Source organism: Vanessa cardui, chromosome 28 (assembly GCF_905220365.1).
Source record: "Vanessa cardui chromosome 28, ilVanCard2.1, whole genome shotgun sequence".
NCBI lineage: Eukaryota > Metazoa > Arthropoda > Insecta > Lepidoptera > Nymphalidae > Vanessa > Vanessa cardui.
In genome coordinates this window covers 486,492-505,322 of record NC_061150.1, presented here as the reverse complement: position 1 = coordinate 505,322, position 18,831 = coordinate 486,492, and the positions used below count along the sequence as shown (strand labels likewise).

Here is an 18,831-nt window from a genome sequence, read left to right as displayed (position 1 = left end):
ATTATATAATTACATTTTAGGTTAAACTCAGTTCAAACTCAAATAACTTAATAAAATATAAGAGTATTACACTTTCATATTGATGGTCAATTAAAACAGTGCCACCGTTTGGGAAAAGAAAATACCCTGACCTGAGAAGAACCTTCGAAAGAAACTCAGTGGGGTTTTTTTGTCTCATATATTATATAAAGGCGATCGTTTCAATCCCAAGGTGTGCTATCGATCATAAACTCATTAATTGTATAATAATAACTTTTTGCAATTTTTTTTTCACAACTACGGCAATTTTACAAAGCCTACGTCCATAGACCTACATTCTTTACTGCGCTTTAATTTTATATGAAAGAAATATCAAGTCATGGCTTAAAAATATACTATTTTTCTGCAGGAAATAATAAAATACTTAATCAAATTAAATTTTATAAATACGTTTTTGTAACCATGTGTAGTTGTGCCTTAATATAATTGAGCCATGTAGGTTTTACTGTGATTGGCTGCAAAACTTTTTCTTATGACAGAATAATAAAAAGAAGAATCAAAATTTTAAATTCAGATATAATTACAACATCATTTGTTCCGGCAACACACAATTTTCCATCTACCATGGGCAAAAATTTTAAGTAAACCAAATAAAATAACAAAATTTTTCAAGTAATAGTAACAATATTCAAAATCAAAACAACAAATTTAAAATAATAATGGCGCTTGTATTACGGAAAGCGGTATTAACGAAGAATGTATCCTTATTGAAATGTATCAAGGGGCGTCAGTTGGCTACCACAAATAATAAGAAGCACGCCGCACCTATATGTAAGTATTCTTTACCCATTTAATTAATCTAAAAAAAAAACTCTGTTCAATCTCAATTAGATTTTTTTTTTGTGTATGGTATCTTTAATGTTAAAGGTTTACTAATGTTCATCCTAAATCTGCTTATAATTGAATTTAGATATAAAATGCTTGAAAAACAAAATTAATTTTATTTCTATCGTAATAATTTTCAACATATCATTATAAAAAGCGGCCCCTTAAAATGTATAATTTGAAATATATGACATGGCATAAAAATATTTGAAAAACGGTTTTTTTTTGACATAACTGCGACTTATCGATTTTTTAAGTGGTCGATAAAATGTCCTGTCATGCGTTTGTGTAAACGTTAATTTGTAAGGTTTTCGCTGGTGTCGTCTGTGTTATTTCGGAGAACGGTGGCCGCTGGCGAAGGACCTCCATCTATAATACTCGACTCGACCCTCGTTCTTCGAATAGCACTCATCGCCACCAGCTTTCCATCGCCGAGTATTATATGTATGGATGTTCTTTGCAGTGGCCCACCGTAGCGCGGTTTTCGGCTCCCTTGAGACTCGCCTAACCTGTTGCGGTGACTATTTCCCACAAATTCGCGGCTATGCTGAGAAAAAGAATGAAGGTAGCAATGAACCAAAGGGCGCCTGCCCTTGCGGCCCATGTGGACCTTGCGGCCCTTGTGGGCCATGTGGACCGTGCCGTTGTCCCTGTCCCTGTGGACCCTGTGGACCTTGTGGACCCTGTGGACCGTGTGGACCGTGTGGACCTTGTGGGCCTTGTGGACCATGCGGGCCCTGTGGTCCGTGTGGACCATGTGGCCCTTGTCGATGCCCAGGGCCTTGTGGACCTTGTGGACCGTGTGGTCCCTGTGGCCCTTGCGGACCGTGTGGACCCTGCGGACCCTGTGGACCTTGCGGCCCATGTTGCCCATGCCCTTGTCCGTGTCCACCCAAATGCCCGCCAAAGAAGTGCGAAGCCGCCGGCATTTGTCCAATGTGTGGAGCCCAACCCATAGCAGCAGCAGTAGCTGCAGCATCTGCGCAAGGCAATCCTCCACAAGAAGGAAATATGAATACACCCAATGCATCTCCAAGAGCTCCATTAAAAGAGAAAAAGCCTCGTATGGTTTCAAATCCGATAAAAATAGTACCATGATATTAGAAAATTGTTTTAAATATATTTTTGTATGAATAAATGTTTAAAATATATGGTCTTTTACAATCATTTTTTGTCTAATTTGAATTTGGATGATATAATTTTAAATTACGCTCATAAACTTATTATAACTTTAACTTGAAAGCAAACTAAGATTTATTTAAAGTAATTTATGAGACGAACTCGAGGTCTGTGTACAAAATATTTATGCAAAAGTAGTTAAATAGTATTAGTCTGCACGTTGATATCGTAATGGATTTTGGAATTTAATTTAGCCATAACTGAATTTCTCGATATACTGTTACTCGCCTATAATTTTAGTGCTTAATGAATTTACGTAGACCTTGAAAAGTGCAGGACGAAATATATTTGTACGCGAATAGCTCGCGACTTAAAATCCACAGTATAATGTAATTCCTACTTACAATTTTTTAGGTTATACAAATCCAGCACTCAATAAAACATTCAGAATGTACATTTTTCAGTCACGACCGTGCAACAGCGAGGTTTCACGAGCAAATCTTTCTCTCCGGTGCTTAAGAACATTAGAAGATCGAAGCTACCTTCCTTGCCAAGCAGCAAACGAATCGCCCCCAATCTAGGGCTGTCGACCTCTTGTCCAAACATTGCGATTCAGGGAAAGATGGCGGCACCTATTAGTCTTGTCAGGCGTTTTAGTTCCACGGCTTATTCGATCACGAGAACGGACAAAGCTGACCTTCTACGAGCGATGAGCAACGTGACTTTAAGGAAATATTCCTCTAAGCCCTGTGCCGCTCCTTGCCCTCCAATTCCATGTGGACCATGCTGCAAAAAGGGTTGCTGTCTCCCTCCCCCATGCAACACACCACCTCAATGTATCCAATACATGACTGGCTACTATTACTATCCATACGGAACATGGTTTTGTGGTCCATACCACGTAGCTAGCGCCTGTTTACCCGCCGGCGCTAAATGCCCTTGCCCAAAATGCTGTGCAGCGTGTGTGTGTTCAGTACCAAAACCGGAACCAGCCAAAGCTGATAAAACTATGGATAAGTATAAAGTGACTAGTGCTGAAGCCATGCCCGCGGAACCGTCTTGGGATGTTTTAGCAAAGACACAGGAGAAGAAAGGCGAATCTAAATTGAAAAATAAAAGTGATAAAACTGGACCAGATAGTACGAAGAAAATTTTTCCTCCTGTTTTAGCTTCGATCTTGCATCCTTTTTCACAGAGTAAAACTATGAGAGGAGCAGAGACTTCGTACCCAATGTATTATCCAAAAACAAAGTCAAACTCATATCATACCCAGGTTGATCCAATGGATTCGATATATCGTAATAAATCAGCTCATCAAAAACAGAGAATTGATAGAATACTTTTTAACGAAAGGAATCTGAGAAGTTCAGGAGAAAGAAATATATCATACAGGGAGAAGAGGGGAAGACGCTTTGATAAATTGAGATTGTATAATCATTCAACTGTACCCAGGTATTTGAAGGCCAATCGCAAACCGCGAGTTAAACCAGACTTTGAACAATATGATTTATAAAATTGCTATTTATTAAATACTGTAACTTATATCCAACTAATATAGTCATTGCTATTAACCACATTTATGTTTGTATTATAATCTTATAAAACAAAATAAACATTTAATAATTACCTACTTAGTTTTATTGAATTAATCATTTGCTGACCCCTTTAAAAAAATCTTTAAGATTCATTAATTATAATAGTCCAATCATCCTTTCAGTACACAATGTAATGAAGAGGAATTTGACAAAGCGAGTACAGAAAGCTGCCATTTCATTGACTAAGCCCAAGGATATTGAACTGAAAAGACAAAAGATCAAATTTGACAAAATCGCCAAGTGCCCATCATGCCCGAGCTTTGTACAGGCGAGAAAGGAACAGTTCATGGCATCCAATTTACGAAAAACCGCCTCGGTGCTGTGTCTCAGAAAATGCACATCGCTGCAAACATTCTTACCAAACTTAATGCGAATAAATATCATTCAAAACAGAGCGGTCTCGACGAATGTGGCGGAGATGTCTGCAGATGCAGCTGCTAAGGCTCTGAGCAGCGTGTGTGCCTGCCCCGCTGCCTGCTCTTGTCTACCACCACCGTGTAACACGCCCGCCAAGTGTCTGCAATACATGACAGGCTATTACTACTATCCCTATGGCACTTGGTTTTGTGGTCCATATCACGTATCCACGGGCTCATGTCCTGTAGCGGGTCCAGTTAAACCAGGCGGACCGTGTGGACCGATAGTACCATGCCCTGGTGATCCATGTGGTCCAATATGCTGTACCTGTAAACCACTCAGCTGCTGTGGCGTATGTGGTGTAGATGGACCGTTTCCGACTGACAATAGCGGCGCACATAGTAACTGGCAGTTTGGCTATGCCAACATGTATAGCCCGTACCCACAAGCCCCATTTAATCCTTATGTAGATTACAATTCGTACAATTCCTACAACTCGTACATGCCTTATGGATATTACAATAGTTTTAGTGGGGCCACTCCAAACTTTGGACCGTGTATTAATGTCCCTATCGTACCTGTTCCGATTGCACATCAAGAGGTAGAACCACCACAGCCAATCACACAACAAGCCATAACACCAGCTCCAAAAAGTGCAATCAGCTGGCCCTTATCTAGAGCTAACATCAATCAAGATACAAAAGTGTCTGCATATAAAGCCCCTTCAAACAATCCTGTTAGCCCTTCGACGAATAATCCAATGACCCCTAGTAGTCCAGTTAACCCCTCCGCTAACCCTCCGTATACCTCAAATCCTACTTCAAAGATACCTTACCCACCATCGAATTTGAATTCGAAACCAAATTTATCCAAAGGCAATCCTTATATGAAACCTAGAATCAATGCGCGCACTCTGCAGCCATCTAATTCAATTGGTATTTGTTACTTTTCTACTAAATTTATGAGGAAATATCATAAGAGTGGAAAAGTAGCACTGAATATAATACCAAGTGATATAAAGACGAAAAAATCTTCTAATCTAAATAGATCAGTAGGAAAAGATTCGAGAGTCTTAAGAAATAAATCTATTAACTATTGGAATCTTCTTGGCACTGAAAAGGATTCGAAAAAACCTTGAATTTTCAAATACTTAAACTCAAATTGCCTTCCATAGCTCATTTACTTTCAATATTCATTCGATTTTATTTCTTATCAAGCAACTGTAAGCAACTTATGTATTAAATGAATAAAAAATATTAGTTGTTGTTTTATTATCTTTTAGTATTAAGAATACAATGAATATCTGCGGTATTTCATAGAGCAAATGGACATTACTGCTAGGTAAGTTTGCTAATATTAATATGATGTACCCATTTATTTATCACACGTCATCAAAATATTAGGACATTTATACCAGTATGGCGGTTCTTCAGGGGTAAAAAAAAAAGTAGGCGGTAGCGTAATGCCATACTTCTCGGGCGTGTCTTGCCATACTGACGCGAATGCATTAATTTAAATAAAACAATTCAACCATTTGTACCAGGCTAAATTTTGGATAGCTAATCAGCGTCGAGTAGCCATTCACGAAAATCACCTTGCCATACTTTTCCGACAGTTCCCAATGGCCGCCATACCACTGCAAAAGAGTAATATTTTTTTTGCCAAACGGTTAGTACCACCTTGAAACTTCTTTTCCCTGTATGGTCATAAATAGAAGTCTGATAATGCCATACCTGTGGGAGGTGACGAATGTGAACAATATTTTATCAAAATTATCGAGTCTGGCGCCACTTTTTCCCTCTACTACAAGTATGGCAAATATATATGTCACATTGTATCGTATAAAGATGATACTTGAATCAACAATATTTAATTTTATACAATTTGAGTTTAAGCTTGGTAATTTTAGAATGTAGTTAGTAGTGGAGTGCTCAGAGGTTTTGATCTCAGAAAATGGTTACAGTGAATGAATGTTTTTGGTTGAGGTGGCAGTTTCTTTTTTATAATATAATTCGCGAAGTGTATTAATTAGTAGTAATTAGTAATTTTTAATTAAAAAAAGATAAAAATCTATCTATATTCCAGCATATAATTTAACTTCAAATAGCACTTTTTATATATACGTTGAATTTGACTTGAACAGGAATAGAAAATCATCTTTTGGAGATATCTGTGATTATAAGAGGTCGTAAAGACCTTAGACAGCTAGTAGAACGTGAACGGGAAGGACGGAGGGAAGGTTGAAGGATCTTTGGGTTCTAGCTGCAACGTGCTGAACAGATAGACTTTTTTTGGATAGCCCAGTTATAAAGGACACGTAGGATACCTATAGTACGATACAACATAGATGTAGCATCGACAAAATTCGTAAAATCGATCACATCCGAATTGAGTACGCCATCCCAAATTATCAATATTTATTTCTCATGCGAATATGATCTTTCCACAAACTTAATAAATTAATAATAATATCATATGACTTAATATATTCGTCAATTTGACGCGGCGATTTACATGCACTTGCTTTCTCTGACGCGAGAATCTGTAGCGACGAATAGCGTCGAATGGCGCGATAGGGAGCTATTTCTATTGGTTGTGTAAATCTGCAGTAATCGGTTTTCATTCTATTGCATTTTCCGATACTACATCTAATTTGTGTCGTACCATACATGTTGTTTATTTAAAAGTGAAAAATGATTTGTTATATGTTGCTACCGGAAATTTTATTGCAGACGATTTTTCGCTGTTGAACTTCTGTTCAAGATTTTTTAATTCTTCGTGTAATAGGGTAGTTTGATTAACAAGCTGCAATGAATATGAAAGAATTCAATAATTGATAGATGATTAAAGGTCAATTAAAGTAAAATAAAAAATGAATTAAACGCATTAACTATTGCTACTTTTTATTTTGGTTTTAAAAATCGATAAACAATGTTCCCGTATCATGACTGACAAGTGTAGTTGCATACTATGTGAAAAATTATGTTCATCATACGAAATTAAGTCATGTTTGGGTAAAATTTGAAAAATAATGAACGACGGGATGGATTATTACCTCGCCTGGAACGTTCCACGTTAAGAATGGGTGTTCCACAAGGTTCAATTTTGGGTCCCTTTCTATTCCTAGTATATATAAATGATCTTCCTTTCTATGTTAAAGGTATTTGTGATTTAGTGTTGTTTGCTGACGATACTTCGCTGATTTTTAAGGTTGACAGGAAAAAAACTGACTATGACGATGTGAACGGTGCATTATCACAGATACACAATTGGTTTACAGTAAATAATTTAATTTTTAATGCTCAAAAAACAAAATGTGTAGTTTTTACCCTACCCAATGTTAGAAAGCATTATAATATATCTTTAAACGGTGACCGTCTTGTAGTAGTTGATACTACGCTGTTCTTAGGAATGGAATTGGATTCCAAACTTCAGTGGAGTTCTCATTTATCATCCCTAACAGGAAGACTCAACTCCGCAGCATACGCGGTTAGAAAAGTTAGACAACTAACTGATATTGATACCGCTCGTCTAGTATATTTTGGTTATTTTCACAGTATTATGTCATATGGCATATTACTTTGAGGTAACGCTGCAGATATTGAATCTGTCTTTATTTTACAAAAGAGAGCAATCCGGTTTATTTTTAATCTTGGAGCTAGAGACTCTCTTCGGGATGTTTTTAACAAAGTAGGAATACTCACTGTTGCGTCGCAATATATTTACAACAATATTATGTATATTCACAGGAACATTGATCACTTTGATAAAATCAGTGATAATCATTGTATGTACACTAGGAATATGGATAAGCTTATAACGCCAAGTTTCCGACTTCGCAAAGTCAATAAATCCTTCTTGGGGCAAGGTATCCGTTTCTATAATAAAAATCCGCAGACATTTTTAACTTTGCCGTTTCGTAAATTCAAATAATTTGTAAAAAATACATTGGTAGAAAAAGCATATTATTCGATACAAGATTTTATAGATGATAAAAAGCATGGGGTTAATACCTGTTGACTTCCAAGCAGGATATATTAATTTAAATAATAATAACATGACTAACATGACTTTGTGTTGACTGAGTTTGTTGCCGGTTCTTCTCGGTAGAGTCTACAGAAAAATAACTATTATCGCGAAATTCATAAAAGAATAACAGATTTACAGAAGCAAAATATCATGTAGATTGTTATAATTCGATTTAAAGTTATTTTTACCTGACTAACGTTAAAAAGAAAATGAGTCTAGGAAATGTGATGATCGACACTCGGTCGGCAATGGAGCAAATATATGTATAAGTACAAGTACATAGAAGATAGTGAGGACTATTAAAAAATGACTCATAGATAGCTATCACGATGACATTGTTATTTCAACTAAATTTGGATCTGAAACCATTAATTTTTTTAAAAAAATCAACGAAGATGTACTAACAGAAAATTCAAATACACAATAATAAAGAGGAAAATCTTATTTGATGCAGATCAATGATGTAAAATGATTAAATAAAGCAAAACTTTAAATGTTACTTTTTTTCGATTATCCTTAAATTACTCAATTTTTCCGCTGATATATTTATAGAGAAATATGCATTAACTTAATACTGATTAGCCTAATATGCCTCATAGTACTTGAAATATCAATTAAAAAATCAAAAGCACAAATTTTCAATTGGTCAACTTTTTTATGTATGTTATTAGCTATACATTCCAATTTTTTTTCCACTATAATGAAAGTCCGAGGTTTGTTTGATTTTGATGCTCTAGGCACTCCACTATTATAAAATAATTAAATACATAGTGACTATTATTCTCTAAACTTTGTGTTTTTATTGTATGTACGTTTAAAACTGTTCGTAAACAATTATTTATTTATAAATGATTTATATGTTTATTTAAATGTAATCAAATGAAGCTTTTAAATATATTTAACATAATAATACACACAAAAACATGAAAACCGGGCTTTTTAAAAATCGATTTTCGCTCTATTGTTTTTTTTATGTCAATCCCTAGCGAAGCTACCGGCCGCCATTTTGGGAACAATGTTGTTCCGCCATTGCAAAATGTGGTTGTAGTGTTTGCCAAAAACATATAATTTAGGCATGCGGACATAAGTTTTTGTGAATATTAAGTGATAATTATTAAAAATGGAGGACGAATATATGAATACACAGGACTCGGGTATGAACGATGTTATTAATCGCAGTAGTGAAGGAAACGATAGTATAAGTGAAGCATCCAAAGATTTCGTTGATCCAGCCAATTATGATGATAGTTTTGAAGATGAAGACGGCGGTAACAGTTTTCGAGGTGGTCGAGGAGGACGAGGAAATTTTAGGTAAGATATATCTTTACTTATCACATTTACAAACAGTATAAAGTACAAACAATTTACTCATTTCCCTATTATGCTTAGACTTATTCTATAATAACTTAAATTATGACAGAATTTAGCAATGTTTATTCAGGATCTAGATTAAATTATTTTTATTATTAATATGAAACTAATATTCCCCCCAATTTCATGCAGAAATAATCATACACTTCTATGTCAATGCATTTATCGATTTACAAAGCTAGCCAATTAAAACCGCGTATAATTAATACAACAACCTTACATTTTAATTAATGAGACTCTTAAAACAAATAATTATTCCATACTATGAAACTATTAATATATTTTGATTGTTTAATTATTATAATTAGTTATAATCGCTGTGTCGGGTAAACTAAACCAATTTATGTAAAACATACAAAAAAATATCATACCAAATATTATTTAGATGTAGTAGATTAATAAATACATGTATTTACATAAGTTTAACTTATATAAAATCTAAATATTAAGAATAGTTACACCATAAATCACAGTGTATAGAAATAGGTATAACATTAGCTATATTTCTCTGTTACAATTACTATAATCTAGGTGAGAAATTAAAAGCACCCTTGTTACCGCAGCCAAAATCAGACAAGTAATTTCTTCTTGCTTTTTCTGTCCTATTACTCAAAGTCTGACTGAAAACGATCTGTAGATCTAAGATATGCATAACAAATTTATATTTTAAGATTTGATGATTGTTTTATATTTGTATTGACTTACTCGCCCATATATACACCTCATCATGTTAAATTCTTATTTCTGTGCATTTGTATAAGTAATTATAGTATTGTTAAGACAACTAAAAGATGATAAGATATGACTCCTAATATTGAATTTATTAAGTATAATATATTAGAAAAATAATTCAACATAGAGCATGCTTTGGCGATATAATAGATTATAACTAGTTTTTATTATGTACTTTATTAGCATCGTGTTATTCATCAAAATATATTGCTTGGTTCATGATTATGTTATATAAACTGTAATAATGTTTGTACATTATATAATATTGCAGTAATTTAATCTAGGAACATCAAAACTGGCTGGCAAATTTATATTAATTGCTTAGTAATAATAGTTGTTCTATTAAATTCATTTAATGTTTTTGTTTCAACTACTGAATTAATTGCTAAAATACATACATGCATTTGATAAAAGCGAGCAGACTCAGTTGGGTGACATACTGTGTTATTTAACAACAAAAAACCTAAAGAAATATCAAATATGTTATATGTGATGATCTTTATCACCGCCAATATGGATGTAAGTTATGAATGTTTTATCATATTCTCCATTTTTGTATTTGTAACACATATTATGTATAAATTACAGTTTTTTCACACCTCTATATAAACTTTAATGATGATCTAACACTTCTTTGCAATGTACTTAATAAAGTTTACCGTAAACATATAAAGATACTAGCTGTGCCCGTGGCCTTGTATGCGTTTGAATTTAATAAAAAAATTTATTGTAGCCAAAGTTTCTCTCCTCCTTATTATATCAGTTGTCTGCCAGTGAAAGTCCTGTCAAAATTGGTCCAGCCGGAATAAACAGACAGACAAAAATTGTAAAAAATGTATTGGTATATGTACCGTGTATGCATACATAAGCATTGAGTAAAAAGGGCTATTTTAATATTACAATGAGACATATAGATAATTTGACTATAGTTTGAGCGAGGCTAAACTAAACTATGTTGATATAATGTTGTATTCGCCATAGCAACAGTGCAACCAACCATGATAAATCAATAATAATATTGATTTGATTCTTCATTACATTTAATGGCAACTATAGGTTCTATGTTATTATGTTTGTTGAAACAAACCAAGCTTGGCGACTTTTTTTTTTCTTTCTCTTGATACTCATTTACACAAATGTAAAGGAGTGAAATCTGTTCTGATTGTATGTTATGGGAATATACTAAACTAATTTTTAAAATCAACAGCCCTATCATAAAAAAAATTTTTACTAATATTTTATATGTTGCTTAAAGTAATCTATATTAAATTGTTCATCAAAGCTCGGAATAGTAATTATTAGAATTACAGTGAACATCACATCTTTTATATTCTGCATCATTGATTTAGTCATATATTGTCTTCATATATTATAATTGTACAACTTTGTGTGAAATGTATGTATTATGTGCGTTCAATTGCTTATTTATTTGTATTTAACAACTAAACAACATTAAACACATAATTAGTTTCATAAAAAAATGTATACATGTGGATATTATTGTAATAATGACTACATAAGGACCTGTGTAACCAAGTCTGGGTAGGTCACACCCACTCATCAGGTATTTTACTGTCAGTACCCAGTATTTTTGTATTTTGAGTTGGCCAGTGTAACTACAAATCTAAGGCTCCCTACCTTGGAGGTGCATTGACAATGTGAGGAATGTTTAGTATTTTTCTGATTAACTGTTCACTCCACACATCTGAATCTTTTACATTATTATTATAAGATAAAAAAAAGCATGGAGTTAATACTTGCTGACTTTCCAGCCGTAGAATCTACATTTCGAACCAGTGGTAGATTCTTGTTTAATCCAATTATGTAAAATGCCAATTCAAAAGTGCTTTTGTATATATTGATTATTTGAATTAAGTATTGATCTCATAATCTAATTATTGTGTTATCATTTCTCATTCATTAATTTTTCCATTGTTCTCCTATAGGGGACGAGGCCGTGGCCCACCTCCAGGATGGATGAACGGTCCTCCACCACCGATGCGTTTCCGCGGCAGGGGCTACGGCCCTGGCGGCCCACCAATGAGAGGTCGAGGCTTTTTCCGGGGCCGCGGTGGACCTCGCTTTGGACCAAACAATGGACCAAATTTTGATAACAACTGGGGCCCTATGGGTCCTCCGCCTCCGGGTATGATGGGTGGTCCGCCACCGTTCGGTCCGCCACCCGGTATGATGCCACCTGGAGGTCCTATGGGTCCCCCGCCGAATATGATGGGTCAGCCTCCACCATTTGGACCACCAGGAATGCCACCACCAAATATGGTAAGCTATACTTTTATAATGTTCTATATTATGTGAACATAATGCTGATACTAGCCAGTAAAAGTATTAGATCTTTCAGAAACATAGTGTGATAATATTAATAAACTTAATAAAATTTCAAATGTTTATTAAGACTAAATTAATACATAAATTTTATTATTCACTAAAACAATACTTTTTAGAAATAAAATGCCTGTATTCAGGCTCTGGTTCCATCACAGGACATTAATTACTGTAAAAAAACAGCATTGTAAATCTATTTATTTGATTTGGGCTATGTAAGTCTCTAGTGGCGTTAGTATTTAAAAACTGACGATTCCTCATTGTAAAGTTGCTTGAATGAAATTGGTTTCACTTGATTTTAAATAAATATTACAACAATATAATGAGAGAATTTTGAAAAAATATTTTAATCGACCTTAAAAACAATGTATAATATTATAAATGTTTGTTCTTACACAACAGCCAGCGCCGGAACTCTGGGTGGAGACAAAGTCAGAGGAGGGGAAATCGTACTACTACCACGCGAGGACTCGTGAGACGACCTGGACGAGGCCCCAAGAGGGGCCCACCTGTAAGGTCATCACGCAGGCCGAGATGGAATCCATGGCTGTTACAGGTATATATTACTTTGCACACATTGTTGATAATATAACTTTTTCAGAAGTTACATATAATAATTAGCCACCTGCCCCGGCTTTGCACGGGTGCAATGTGCAATATACTATAGATATTTTCTTGTTTCTTTACCATATTGTTCATGTATTATATACAAAAACTACCTCTCTAAACACTCTATCTATTAAAAAGCCGCATCAAAATCCATTGCGTAATTTTAAAGATCTAAGCATACATAGGGACAAACAGCGGTGAGCGATTTCTATACCTACTATGTAATGATGAATAATTTTTTATTTGAACAGGGCAAATGCCAGGTATGGGTGGACAATCAATGCCAATGAATGGACCGATGGGTGGCCCACCGATGGGAGGTCCCCCCATGGGCATGATGAACGGTATGATGGGCATGATGCCGCCCGGCGTGGGTCCGGCGCCGGGAGCCGTGCCGCCCTTCATGACACAACCGCCTCCATGGGTTAAAGACAGTAAGTGCTTATTGCTGATACTACCAGTTCAATGTATTTTAAACAGACTCAGTTTGAATGAGGTGACAAACCTCAAGGCATGCTTTCTTGCCCGGGCTTGTCCTCAATGGTAGCTTCTGCTACCATGTCAATACAAACTCATGGTGAGGGTCAATTGGCCCTGTGGTGTGAGGTTGTTAGTGGGACAGATCATAAGCCATGTAACTAATTCAAATTAAGAACTAGAAGTATTTTGATTGATTGTGTTGGTTGCCATGAGTCAGAAAAAAAAGTAGCTTATGGTCTTGGAGTTCGAGTTTCTTTCATACCAGACTGTGAAAGAACAATAGACAGACAGACACTAGTACTTCAGATACTCTTCTAAATATTTGTATGGTTATTATGGAATATTATTAACAACTGACATCCGAGTTGATTCAGTCCAAGCTAACCTGGGCTAAGTTCCTTGGCTGGTTCTTCTCAGTATTTAGTGTTTCATTTGACATTCAATAAGTGAATGTAATGCTCTATATTGAATAAAGGAATTTGATTTGATTTAAATAACTAGCTGTATGCTAAAGACAGATTATGAATTCATAGAAGGAATTTTGCGTAACAGTAAATGAAAACATTTTGAGGAATTCTTGTGTGTGTTTGAGTGTATGTCCTATCAACCCACATAAAGGCAGTTAGGTAACATATATTGCTAACCTACTCTTCAAGTATAGAGAATTGTGTAGGTTGTTTAATGAAACCTGTTCTAAATATAAATCAATTATGATTCCAGACAACAATCAAATGTCCACACCGAAGTCACAGGACAAGCAGGACAGCTCCCCAGAAGACGAGGCGCCTCCAGGGGACTCTGCTCCCTCGCAGTCTCCCGCTCAGACCCCTACACAGCCACCAGGTAAACTTCCCTATAAGAGATGATAGTTGTTTCATCCGAGTTTTTGAATGTTAACATTGTGAGCTATATTTGTCTTGATGAAAAATTTTATTAACAAATAAATAATAATAACAAATATATATTGTACAACATCACATACATGACTCTGATCTCATTGTAAGTAGCTAAAGTACTTGTGTTGTGGAAAATCAGAAGTAACTATGGCACCACAAACACCCAGACCCGAGACAACATAGGAAAGTCAATATTTGTTTAAATAAGTGTGTGTGTGTGCTCGTAGGCGGCGCGTGGGGCGGCTGGGGCTGGGCGCCGCCGCTGGTGGGGCAGCCGCCCGGCCTGGCCGCCGCCGCCGTGCCCGACAAGGGTGAGCGCCCCACTGCAACCACTTGTAACACTAACTTCACCAATATTTCGAAATTATCAATGATATGCAACAGTGTGTATACTATATTCCAATGGCAGAAAGAATATAGATAAAAAAAATTACATATAAATATTGCATATATTAATATGGTATTACAAACAGTTCTTGATTAATATATTAATATTTTTAATAAAACACATATTCCACTTAACTACTTCTATCGACTCAGATTCAAAAAGTATCTCTTTATTTTTTTCACAATAACTGCCACAGATGATTCAAGATCTGGATCGATTCAAAGCCAATAATTAGTTTTCCTGTTGCTGTTATTGGATTAATTTATAGTTCTGTGTTAAATGGTTGGGATTAAACAGTTTCCGGTTCAAATCAGTGTAACTTAACCTTAGATAATGTTTACCATACAGGCAACTGAATAATATAAATTTTGTAGTCTCAACATTCTGAATGTTTTTTCCAGGCGCAGCCACACAGCTACCACAAATGGGCGCTCCGTTGGCCGGCAGCGAAGCACCCTCCGAGCAAGCTGCGGCACCGCCTAAGAAGGAGGAAACTGTAAGCATCTTATGCCTACACTTTTATTAAGTATCAATAATATTAAGTTTAGTGATGGATGTGTCAAATACACAGAGTATATCTTATTTATAGTCACATGTGCACCAGTTTATGCACGCTTGTGCACAGTAATATGTCTTCTGTATTTGGATTCACCATTGATTTACCCTAAGGGAGTCTCAGTTAGGTTAGTCCATTAGTAATTAGTAGTAGACTATCAAATCAACTTCACCAAGACCACAGTTACTGAATAAACTTGGATCCGGCCAATAGTAGAAAATAAATGTCTTTATTATACACAAAATATGTAAAAGGAGAGCTAACACATTAATCTGTTAGATTTCTTGTACAAAAGCGAATTTGTTGCTGTAAGCTATCTATATTAAATTCACAAGAATTATTGCTATTTTGCTAAAAATGCTTCGCAATTAAGCCATTACTTAAAAAGTAAAGTAAAAGAATGTATATTTAGTGTGTGCTATCCTTAAGAAGTAGACATATAGCATCATGGACTTTATTTAAGACATTTTTAAGGTTTACAATACTGTACAGTATTATTTAGATCTATCTAATAGGGTTCAACCAGCGTTTGCATGTAAGCACTAAAATATATTTAAGAAATCACTTTAGAAATCTCAATTATCAGTATTTCTCTATGATATTGTGCATGTATTATACATATGTACCTTCCTCTATTAAAAATACCTTATACAAGAACCAAATTCACACAAAACAGTTTTATATTCCGATCTTGTAGAAACTATAATAAATACTTTTCTAGTGTTGATTTATTTGTAACCTCACTAAATTATTTAAAAGAATTAATTAAAAATGTTTTAGATAATCGGTAATTAGAGTTACTTTTAAAGATGATGTAATTTGATGTATTTTTATTAATTTATTATTGTTATCATTATTTTATTTTAATTAAATGCTTTTTTCTTCAGATTTTATATTAGGTTAGATTAGTTAATTAATATATTTAATTAAATTCATATCATTGTATTCAAATTGCTCTAATTCTGTATTATTTGTAAGAGGAAACTTAATTGGTATCTGTATTATCTTTTTCAATCATATATTTCTGTATTATGTTACTGTTTGTTTCCCAAATGAAATAAAATAAATACTTTAATGAATTAGCCGTGATTAATAGTGATATGATATATGAGCCCGGCGTGTAGTCGGATGAGTGTGACGCGTGTTGTGTGTCGCAGGCCGTGCCCGCGTCGCTGCAGGCGCTGGCGGCCGAGTGGAGCTCGCACCGCGCGCCCGACGGCCGCCCCTACTACTACCACGCCGCCACGCAGCACAGCGTCTGGGAGAAGCCGCCGCCGCTGCGCGACCTCGAGGGTACTTTTATGCCTTCGAATTTATATTCAAATAACACCAAATACCTTTATTCAGAGCGCGTGCATCTTAATTGATGATTTCGGGTTCAAACCCAGGCAAGCACCACTATATATATAAGCTTAATTTGTGTTTATAACACATTTCGAGCTCGGCGGTGAAGGAAAACATCGGAAGGAACGAGGGTGAGGGACGCCAGAGTACTTTTATACTTTCTAATTTATATTCAAATAACACCAAATACTTTTATTAAGAGCTGAGATGGCTCAGTGGTTAGAGGCAAGCACCACTATATATATATATAAGCTTAATTTGTGTCTATAACACATATGAGCTCGGTGGTGAAGGAAAACATCGTGAGGAAACCTGAAAGAGTCTAATTTCATCGAAATTCTGCCACATGTATATTCCATCATTGTTCCAGCATTATATTTAAGATCAATATTATTCAAGGTATTTACTTTTGAATCGTCCTTATTACCTAAAGACATGTTTTTGTTTATTTGTTACAGAGTTGCAAGCTAAAATAGCTATAGAGAAGGCGGACAAGTCCGAGAAGAAGTCGGACAGGATAGACCTCGACGACAGTAAAATTGAAGGTAATGGCTTTCGTTCACTTTGACCGCCATCTGTTGTGCTATAAAGCCTCCATAGTGTACCATAAGTATGTATTATACAAATACTACTAATATAGATTAAAAATCTTCAATAACTTTTTATATTCTGCTTACAAATTTAAGAATACGTATTTTTGGAAAAACAAAATATATCAGATATATTTAAAGAAAATATGTATTATTATTATTATTAAATATTAGTTTTTCCAAGTGAGTGAGAATTTGGATTAGTATTTTTTTAATTAATAAGGATGATGATACATTTCACTACCGACTCTGCAAAATCAGAATGTTTATTACAATGACTTGATTCTGACAGACAGATTATTATATATTTCTGGCTATTTTCTTAGTTTTTCAAGTGAGTGAGAATTTCGATTAATATTTTTTTTTTATTAATAAGGATGATGATACATTTTACTACCGACTCTTCAAAATCAGAATGTTTATTACAATGACTTGATTCTGACAGACAGATTATTATATATTTCTGGCTATTTTCTCCTTTATAATGTGAATACAGAGTTTCACTGTTCTCATTGAAATAATACTAATGCGAGAGAGATGCTGAGACATGTCCTCGCTCGGAAGACATTCAGTATGGTGCGCTGCTCCCAGTGATAGACGTGGAGGCGCACGCGGAGGCGCAGGCGGCGGCCGAGGCGGCGGCGGAGCGCGAGCGCGCCGACCGCGAGCGCGACGAGCTGGAGCGCCGCGAGCGCGAGCGCGCCGAGCGGGAGCGCGCCGAGCGCGAGCGCGCCGACAAGGAGAAGGCCAAGACCGACAAGAGCCGCCCCGTCTCCAGCACGCCCATCTCCGGCACGCCCTGGTGACTAACCTAACCTAACCCAACCACCAACGACGCCAACCACAGCCTGTGAATATCCCACTGCTGGGCTAAGGTAGCATGCTCTAAACCTATTCTTCTCCCTTTGAGGAGATGGTTTGGAGGATATTCAACCGCGCTGCTCTCATGCGCGTTTTTGGATTTACATGTGACAGGATTTCCTTGAAATTAGACACGTTTAGGTTTCCTCACGATGTTTTCTTTCACCGCCATGCGTGAGATTTTAAATCCAAATTTTTTTTTTGTTCATGAAAGTAAGTTTTGGTCCTTCGAGCCGGATTCTCGGTTGGTTTCACTCCGATCAACGTATATTACACCGTGAGCGTGTACTTGGCTAAATATTATTATGGCGGTGCAGGTGCGTGGTGTGGACGGGCGACGGTCGCGTGTTCTTCTACAACCCGACGGCGCGCCTGTCGGTGTGGGAGCGTCCGGCGCAGCTGGCGGGCCGCCCCGACGTCGACCAAGCCGTGTCGCAGCCGCCGCACGGCAAGGAAGCCGCGGTGAGTGACATTACTTATACCGGTTACAACACGTTAATCGCATCCCCCACGTAATGGAAGTTGAGGGGGGGGGGTACTATGTGGGACTCTCCGGTGCCTTGAACTGGTTCACCAGTATAAATAATATTTTAGTGGTAAATGTATTTCAAACTGTTACTGGTAGCTCGATGTTTCGACATTATCTACGAATGTCTTGTTCGCGAGATATTAAATAACTTAAATAATAAAAAGTGAC

At 36.0% G+C, this 18,831-nt stretch overlaps 2 protein-coding genes across 6 annotated transcripts in view; both read left to right on the top strand.

The window, feature by feature from the left end:
- The first annotated feature begins 553 nt into the window (after nt 1-553).
- Nucleotides 554-5,160, top strand: LOC124541631 (keratin-associated protein 5-2-like). 2 transcript variants are annotated; one of them, XM_047119555.1, is made up of 2 exons: nt 554-810; nt 3,701-5,160. In XM_047119555.1, the coding sequence occupies exons 1-2, from the start codon at nt 699-701 to the stop codon at nt 5,071-5,073; spliced, it is 1,485 nt and encodes a 494-aa protein (XP_046975511.1). In that variant the 5' UTR covers nt 554-698; the 3' UTR covers nt 5,074-5,160. The 2 variants fall into 2 exon arrangements, with proteins under 2 accessions (XP_046975511.1, XP_046975512.1); XM_047119556.1 differs by lacking the exon at nt 3,701-5,160 and adding an exon at nt 1,328-2,009.
- A 3,796-nt stretch (nt 5,161-8,956) lies between these two features.
- The window catches only part of LOC124541733 (transcription elongation regulator 1), a 33,039-nt gene continuing 23,164 nt past the window's right edge, over nt 8,957-18,831 (top strand). For 2 of the 4 annotated variants that reach the window (XM_047119671.1, XM_047119674.1), the window contains exons 1-11: nt 8,957-9,275; nt 12,014-12,347; nt 12,813-12,966; nt 13,271-13,453; nt 14,220-14,342; nt 14,623-14,706; nt 15,185-15,279; nt 16,497-16,632; nt 17,142-17,228; nt 17,865-18,075; nt 18,452-18,596. In XM_047119671.1, coding sequence (XP_046975627.1) covers nt 9,085-9,275; nt 12,014-12,347; nt 12,813-12,966; nt 13,271-13,453; nt 14,220-14,342; nt 14,623-14,706; nt 15,185-15,279; nt 16,497-16,632; nt 17,142-17,228; nt 17,865-18,075; nt 18,452-18,596 — 1,743 coding nt within the window. In that variant the 5' untranslated portion in view covers nt 8,957-9,084. The remainder of the gene's footprint in view (nt 9,276-12,013; nt 12,348-12,812; nt 12,967-13,270; nt 13,454-14,219; nt 14,343-14,622; nt 14,707-15,184; nt 15,280-16,496; nt 16,633-17,141; nt 17,229-17,864; nt 18,076-18,451; nt 18,597-18,831) is intronic. The other 2 variants (XM_047119672.1, XM_047119673.1) reach the window with 2 other exon arrangements.